Raw genomic sequence first — 8,757 nt, forward strand, 5'->3', positions numbered from 1 at the left:
AAATTCGTACAACAACTATACATTTTAGCAGTATCTCTTGTACATGGTTACTATAATTCGGCGTGTATCATCGGTCTAAACCGGAGTTGGTATTAAAATAATCCAAACTTGCCCATGACAAGCAAGTAACCACATATTAGATAATAAATGTTTAAACTCATAATGATGCTCTACCACCTTGAAACGTTTGTCCAACGTTTCGATATTGTGCCCCTTACTATGTTATAGACACAATCGATTATGACAAATTATAATCGAAACGGTAAAATCGAATCGGTTCCACCGAATTTCGTTACAATATATATATATGTATATATATATATATATATATATATATATATATATATATACATTTGTGTGTGTGTGTGTGTGTGTGTGAGTGTGTGTGTGAGTATGTTTGCACAGAATATATACGTGTGTGTGTGTGTGTGTGTGTGTGTGTGTGTGTGTGTATCTCCATCGTGTGTGGATTTTATTGTGTGTGTTTGTCTGTGTAATTGATATGTATATTTCACTTTGCCATACCTTTTTTTTTTTTTTAAAATTGTATCTTACCTTTCCCTCTCCCCTATACCGGATCAACAAAGTCTATGCTACTAGGTTAACAGTAGCTAGGTCGCCCCCTCCCCTTCGCCGCCGAGATCAAGAACTCCACATAGGTCCCACATGTTTTTCTCCCCCCCCCCCCCCCTCCTCTACCTCCCCTCTCTCTCTCTCTCTCTCTCTCACTCTGTCTGGCTTCAGACCGTTATGCACTTTCTAGACTGTATCCATCACGTGATATTCAATTCGTCCATTTTTTTTTTGTGTGTGTGTCTATGGTATCACTTACTTGCATCAGTATCGTCACGTATTTTTCATTTCCTGTACTAACTGCATGTGTTCAGGATATGTTATGTTTTAATAGAAATGTGGATAAAAAAAAGTTTAAATCGCTAATATATATATATATATATATATATATATATATATATAAACAAGAAAGGGAAAACTGACCAGAAACAAATAATAATAAATAATGAGAACTTTGAGCAAAGAAAATGGGTTTTCATCGGGATTCGAACCCGAGACCTCCGGATTACTAGACCGGTGCTCTACAGACTGAGCTATTGAAAGCCCTAGATAGGTGTTCGTCCCAAACCCTTAATTCTCTTTGCTCGTGTGGTCAGAAGCTATAGTGTGTGTACGTGTGCCACACACACACACATTAACCTGACATAAGCCCAAAGGATGTAAATCAACTTTGGTATAAATGCGAGGGATCGCCGAAGCGATGCATCTTTTTTGTAATACATTTTGAAACAAGAAAAGGAAAACTTACCAGAAACAAATAATAAATAGTGAGAACTTTGAGCAAAGAAAATGGGTTTTCATCGGGATTCGAACCCGAGACCTCCGGATTACTAGACCGGTGCTCTACCGACTGAGCTATTGAAAGCCCTAGATCGGTGTTCGGATTTATATATATATATATATATATATATATATATATATATATATATTTGCTGCTGTTGTTGACTCTTTACATGCCAGACAAAGTACTGCTCTATGGCATTTGTGTGTGTATATCTGTGTGTACAATATGGTGCAAAATTACAACTTTGGCAACATAAGACTTATATATATATATATATATATATATATAGTTGCTGCTGTTGTTGACTCTTTACATGCCTGACAAAATATTGCTCTATGGCATTTGTGTGTGTATATCTGTGTGTACAATATGGTGCAAAATCACAACCTTGGCAACATAAGACTTAATATATATATATATATATATATATATATATATATATATATAGTTGCTGCTGTTGTTGACTCTTTACATGCCTGACAAAGTACTGCTCTATGGCATTTGTGTGTGTATATCTGTGTGTACAATATGGTGCAAAATCACAACCTTGGCAACTTAAGACTTAATCGCTGCGATAGGACACCGATATTAAAGATGGTCCATTCAGAGTTGAGTCAGTAAAATATATATTTTTTTATTTCATTTCTTAAGCTGCTAATATTTACATTTGTCCAGTTTTAGAAAAAAATATTTACATCAGCTCAAGGTTTTGAGATGGGGGAGAGGACATAATATACAAGGTGAAATGTACATTTTGAAAGTAATGACAAAATGACGGGAATGTCTTTGTACACTGGACCTCCGCATATTTTCGTACTGTAGTTGTAGTGAATAATCTTACGCTCAAGTCCAACAAGCATACAAAATATATCAAGGTAATAGTTCATTCATCAATGATGTGGCAAGGTCAGTTGTAAAAGGTGCAGAGACAGGGAAAGTGATCATACTGTTTTAAAGGGATGGTAGAGTTTCGATTTGAGATGGAGGTTGAGGTTTTTAACGTCCTTTGACGATGATATCGCAAGATAATGAGAAACCACTTATGGAATATAAAACAGCATTATCACTGATGAAAATCGGTTTTGAAATGGCTGAGGCGGCCAAAACAAAGCAATCCTAATGAAAGATGGGACATACCTTTTCATTAGGAGTGCTTTGTTTTACTCTGCTTTCAGATATTTCAACCATTTCAAACCCAATTTCTATCAAGTAAACATTGAATTCCTCTTAGAATTGTATATTTTTTTAGCATTTTTTAGATAAAGTGGTCTTTAAGTACGTGTATCTTGCAAAAAAATAAAAGCTGACTTCTCACCTCAACCAATACTATATCATCCCTTTAAATTACCGTTATGACAATCGCACTTTGAACACAAGCTGAATCACACGTCCTCGTTATGATCTACTGCATAAAAAGAACAAGGCCCACCCCCTCCCCGTGGGGAAAAGGTCGGGGGGGGGGGGGGGGGGTGTCCATGTCCATGTCCATGTTTTTTCTGGGTACATAAATATCAGGCTGCCTTTGTTCTTCAGCCTGCATGATAAGTCCCACACGCAGCGAACATTTGTATTGTTTTTCTCTCTTTTTTTGCCAAAACAATTGTACTCACGATTTAGCCGGCATAGAGCAGCTCTTTCGGCTGGTAAGTTTTCACATGGACAAAATAACGATTAGGTACAGTAAACTGAGTAAAGACATACTCAACGTTATGCTCGCTGTGAGTTAGAAGGACCATTTCATCATCACCTATCAAATGGAGTAGATCAAATGCGGAATGTAGGACCAGAACCTACTGATAGAGTGACGTGTAACATGTTGCAAGGTGTAAGACAACGGATTTTAGGATAGAGATAATATCATTGTCAAAGGTTGTATTTCTTGCTTTTATAACATATACATCAATGATATTACTCAAGACACAATTGAAAATAAACTGTCTGTTCATACATACAATAAGGCAAGGAGTAAGGCAATGTTGGTCACACTTAGTCGTTGCATGCTACTTGTAAACACTTGTGAAAAAAATATACATTGTTTGCTAGCAATTCTGTTTTCATAAAAGAGGCACTTCTCGAAGTGGCAAGAATCGGCGATCAATACACTGTTTTGCGGCTCCCGTTAATAGTTTGAACGGTGACAAAACACGCAGAAATGACATACTTTGCTGTCAAAACACCTGATGTCGGTGAATACAGAACCCCGCTACACTGACCTAGGGGGAGAATGGACGGGGCAAATGGTAAAGAGTATAAGTGGAATGCACTTGTTCTGGAAAACAGAAGGACTGTGTTTTGGCCACACACATACACACACATTTCACTGGCAGAGGTTGTCAATACTTTCTCTCCGAAGTGGGGATTTGGATCAATCCGAAATGTAAATATCTTACAGCTGCTCAGTGGGCTCTTCATATCATGTAAAAATATCCCCAAACCTCCACAACCTGAAGGTACAACAAGAAAACGGGAATATTCCAGTGCCTCGACATAGAGCAACAAAACGGGCACATAAAAGAAAAGAAACCCCCCACCCCATGGTGTCTTCGCTTGTACCGTGGAGAAATTCTGGAAAATTGATGCGATAGCATTTCCATCTGTTTGCAGAGGGCTGTTTATTGCGTTCTTACTTGTTAGTCGGTCTCCGGCAGGCAGGGTGCGCGTCGTGCGGAAGGCGCGTGGCGGGTCCTCTGGGAGCTCGAGGAAACTCGAGGGCTGCCATTGCCTCCTATGTGTTACACACGCTCTCTTTCTCACACACACACACGCACACACACACACACACAAAAGTTTATCATACTCAACGCACACACACAAGCAGAACACATGGCCGTCCACGCATACACGTTGAAACACATACACACTCGTACATATGTATGCTCTCACGCATCATGGAGACACTACGGTATGCTGATGCCCCGACAAACGATAAAAGTCAACGTCACTGCGAATCGGCGTACTGGTTGGCTTGTCTTGGGCTGACGTGGTGGTTGCCCGCAGGTAGACTGCATCCACGCGCCGCTTGTCTACTCTTCTCCCGATCCAAGGCAATGGCTTCAGGCTGACGGATGGGATGGGTGACCGGACGAGGTCAGAGGTTGAGGTCAAGTCAAAATCACTGATGGGAAGATGGGCTGCTTGTCCACACGGCACGCTGCAGCACGCGAATCGAATCAATTTACGGTTTACTGCGCACGCCAGCTGGGATCGCTCGTTAGCAACCCAGTCGCACTGCGGCAGTCTTGCACTTTCTCCTTATTCCATCCAAAAAATCGATGAAAGAGAAAAACAAAAAAGAACAAGTAAAAATAAAGGTATTCCAAAGTGTTTACTGGGGAACGTGGAATCTCATGACTAAATCCACCATGTCCCTTTGCATCTGCTCGTTTTCCCTCTGTTCTCTCTCCATCGTGCGTCGAAGCTTTGTACGCCGATTTTGAAACCAGATCTTAACCTGACGCTCCGTGAGTTCGAGGACTTTCGACAGCCAAGCTCGGCGCTCACGGCACGGGTACATACTTCTCTTGAATTCGTCCTCCAAGTGGATGAGCTGAAGTTTTGAGTAAGGGCGGCGCTTCGAACGGCCGCCGTCTGCTCCCATTTCTTTGCCATTGCAGTCTACCACACAGAGGATAAGAAAAAGAAAATGATACAAAACAAATATGTTTTGAATAAAGATACATTTGCCACAAAGTTTTCACAGTTCTGTTAGTTTCGATCTGCAGCAATGATTTACATCAGTGACGTAGGTAGGACAAATCATTTTGGAAGTACATGTGTGATGAGACGCCAAACTACAAATGAAATGACCTTTATCGCAAAGGAGAATTCCAAACATCAATGATGTGGAATTAATGATGACAGAGTGGTGGTTAAAATATACTTTGCCTTTTTCTTTTTGAACATAGAAACACATAAGCTGACACTTATTTGTCCGTGAACATCAGCGTGTAACATGAGTGATGAAGCAAGTCCGAACGAGAGAATCGTGTTATTTAAGTCGGGTTTTTTTTACTCCCTTAACAGACAATGGGGCAGAAGGAAACACATTATAGTCATGAAAGTTAGACAGGTCAAAATAGTGTTTTCATTTCTCTGCGCTCATTGCGGTATAGTGGCGGGTGACGATAAAAAGAAGAGAACAAAAATATGTATGGATAATTTGTGTTAAGAAATACAAGGATGACGAGTTGTTTGTCCATTTTAGCACAAGAGAGTCTCTTTTGAAAGTTTTCAAAAGACAAGATAAACATCAATATCCTACTTTTCGTTTTTTTTTTTTAATTGAACAGCAGTGATAGAGTTGGACAGATTGAATTAAAGACGATTCAGTTTCCGAAAGAAAATCCCCCTCCTCTGCAGTTGCAAACTGCCTTTGAAAATTTGAATATTTCGACTGGTAATGTTTACGCGTTTATTAGATTACTTATGGTACAAGTACATCGAGGTCACATCTTCGACTTCGTCAACATTTACATGTAGTACTGAATTAAGAAACATATGCTATAAAATTGTTATCAGCACAATTTGTCTACTTGTTTCAGTGGCTATCGCTACACTACAGAATCCAATTATTTATGCGTTGAATCGTAAAACACGGTCGTCTAAAACGTAACAGCCGAGGAACATACGGTTTCACTAAAACAAGGTGAGGGCACTCAGATATTTACAGATGGAGGTGCTTTATTCAAAACATTTCACTCACTCCAAACAATTAAAGTGTCAGACGGAATATATGAGAGTGGTAATGGGAACTAGCACGGCTTATTGAGAGAAAGCCGCCACTCATTTTAGCCGTGGAGGGCACCTTGCTTCGATTTCGACGTCATTAACGAATAAAGCAGGTAGCTGCTTCGAACCACCTCTTCCCCTTGGGGACAATATTCTGAGAGTTGTCAGTATGGCAGAGATTTTGGGCAGGATCGAGGGCGTAATGCGACTCGCGAGCGAAGGATTAAGGGCTCGGTGATATCCTTATATATCCCACATATGACGGTGTTCGTCGCGGGTCGCCTGCTCGGCACGCGCCGATCTGGCAACATAGTGAGACGGTGATTAGCGATGCCGTGGCCGAATGACCGAATAATAACATCGTGTCCAGTAGTCCTCGACCACTGATGACTATGAAAGATGTACTGTCCGACCGAAAAGACTTAGAGTTTCAACCGTTCTCCTTAATTCAACCATTATTTCTATAACGATCCAATAAAGTTTCAAGCTGTTGTAGCATTCATTTTCCTTCATACAGCAAGACAAAATCTGTTAAAGTTATTACAACTTTTGAAATAGAGATTATCTTTGATTTCTTTGTGCATGTTATTGTTTGCCAAATAAACGTTAAAGAAACTCCGCCATACACAATTACTCATTCTGAACCAATCATCTCATGAGTACGGATTCTTAAGAAATCAAATCAAACAATGGAAGCGGCAGCCGTCAAACCATGTTTGCAAAAGATACTCAGGAAAAAATACGCATTTGTCAATTAAAATCTAACATTTATCATAAAGTCTCATCTTACCTGTTTTCTCTGGCGTCGATTCGTTTGACGAGCTCGTGTAGACTTTGGTACTGCCCGTCTCTGACGATGGCGACAAGTCGTCAACCGCTTTCCGGCGTTCGTACGTCATCGCATTATCGGAAAATGTCTCGAACATCGAAGAAGAGCTCGAGTGAATCGGTGAACGCTGATGAAAAGATGTTGGTCCAGATATTGTCGGTGAAGCAGGCAGAAAAGACGACGAACAAGTGGTCGTAGATTGAGCCACTTGGCCACAGAAGGGAGGACATGGATATGGGCGAGCGGCAACGGGCCCGAGATCGGCGGCAAAAATGCCGGCAGCATTCGTGTACCAATTCCCCGAGCCTGGTCGATCAAATACATCGTAGTCGGTACGAGGGACGAGCGAGGTGGCATCGAGAGAACCACGGTAGACGTCGTGATAACGAGTGAGATCACCCGAGGCACATTGCTGCATATCCATGGCTAGCCTGCTAGCACTCGGCTCGACGCGACTCGTTCGGCGACTTAACACGGACTGCTGGCTGCACACGGGCGCGAGTCAGTTATACTTTTGCGTTTGGTTGGATACGCGTAAACACTCCCTAGTTGCTGAGCACCCACCAATCAATCATTACTCACTTCAGCTCACAAGGGGCAGTACAAAAATCTAATGACAATTTAAATCAGTTGCTCGGACAGTACGCATTTCGCGCATCCGTTCCGACCCACGTACTGAAACTGTTCTGATGAGTATCAAATGCCCCCAACTCCCGACCGATCCCGAATATTTTAGCAGTTGTACTTTTACTTTTACACTCAACTTTAACTCAAAATAAATTAAGAAAATATAAGTGTTTGAGCAAAAGATCGATTTGATAATTCCACATTTTCCAGGAGTAACAACTCATATGGTACATCTGACATATATCCTTCATATTTCCTGCCAACATGCTTTACAAGTCGATCACGTCAATCGGTAAGACATTGAAGGGAGTTTTGGCTAGGCTTTCGACATGATTTCATCGAAATTCATAAGATGATCCCTGAATCTTATAAAATACTACATCTGCTATCCTCTGAAAGTTTGGAATCCTAGGCGGGACATTTGAATGGTGTGCACCCTCAAATCTCAACCTCGTCCCCTCGTCTCCCTACACTTCTGCGTCTAATACCTCGGCTCATCGGCAAAGCTTGACATACACATACCCTTTAAGTTACTCATAATGCATTGTATTTATTGCAGGTATTTAAAAAATGAGTATTTTGGACGAAAATGTTTGTAAAATACATGAAGTTTGGCACGAAAACATCACATCAAACTTGCGGTGGCGGCGAAGGGTGTCGAGAGATAAGATTATAGTTTCACGCGTCATATGCGGGGAGAAGTTGTTTACATCCATCTCTAGGTGGCGCATACGACTTGAACCTTGTTACAGAAGATAATGTATTTCAATATCTGTAATATAATTTGCACTTTATTAATCTCTTTCTCTTGAGAAGAGCAAAAGACAGAAGAGATTCTCCGTCGCACATGCCGCTTTTGAAGACGCGTGGGGGGTAGAGCTACCCCCGATTTACCTCAGCCGTTTTTACTACCATACGTGCCTTATTGGGTTTCTACATACAAATGAACGTGTGAGGATCTGTAATTGTGTGTTTAATTCAGAAGAAAACTGTAAAGCAGCGAAAAAACATGGTTGAAATACAGGCCAAGCTCGGACAGAGAAGCGACTGAGGAGCATACAGGGGTACCCCTAAACATCTTCCACGCACAGCTGCCGGGAACGCCTATGACTTCATGAGTTCTGGGGTCATTAGTTCAACTTCATCCGTTCCTGTAGCATTCATTTTCTGCCAAAATATCCTATTTTGACTCTCGAATCATTCGAATTTCTCCCGA

At 41.0% G+C, this 8,757-nt stretch overlaps 1 protein-coding gene and 1 non-coding gene across 2 annotated transcripts; both read right to left on the reverse strand.

Annotated features, from left to right (window-relative positions):
* Positions 1 to 1,365: 1,365 nt before the first annotated feature.
* Trnat-agu (transfer RNA threonine (anticodon AGU)) lies at positions 1,366 to 1,439 on the reverse strand. Its single transcript has one exon. It is a non-coding gene; the product is annotated as a tRNA-Thr (tRNA).
* A 3,243-nt stretch (positions 1,440 to 4,682) lies between these two features.
* On the reverse strand, positions 4,683 to 7,338 carry LOC139711236 (uncharacterized). Its single transcript, XM_071623151.1, has 2 exons — positions 6,876 to 7,338; positions 4,683 to 4,972 (listed from the first exon to the last, which is right to left on the reverse strand). Exons 1-2 carry the CDS (start codon positions 7,336 to 7,338, stop codon positions 4,683 to 4,685), a joined length of 753 nt encoding a protein of 250 aa, XP_071479252.1.
* Positions 7,339 to 8,757: the final 1,419 nt, after the last annotated feature.

Source organism: Diadema antillarum, unplaced genomic scaffold (assembly GCF_040938485.1).
Source record: "Diadema antillarum isolate AM-2024a unplaced genomic scaffold, OU_Dant_1.0 seq00001629_RagTag, whole genome shotgun sequence".
In the NCBI taxonomy this organism is placed as follows: domain Eukaryota; kingdom Metazoa; phylum Echinodermata; class Echinoidea; order Diadematoida; family Diadematidae; genus Diadema; species Diadema antillarum.

Coding starts and splice junctions, on each gene's coding strand:
- LOC139711236 (XM_071623151.1), bottom strand. CDS start 7,338: ATGGATATGCAGCAATGTGCCTCGGGTGATCTCACTCGTTATCACGAC. Junction 4,973..6,875: donor ATCGACGCCAGAGAAAACAG/GTAAGATGAGAC, acceptor TCTGTGTGGTAG/ACTGCAATGGCAAAGAAATG.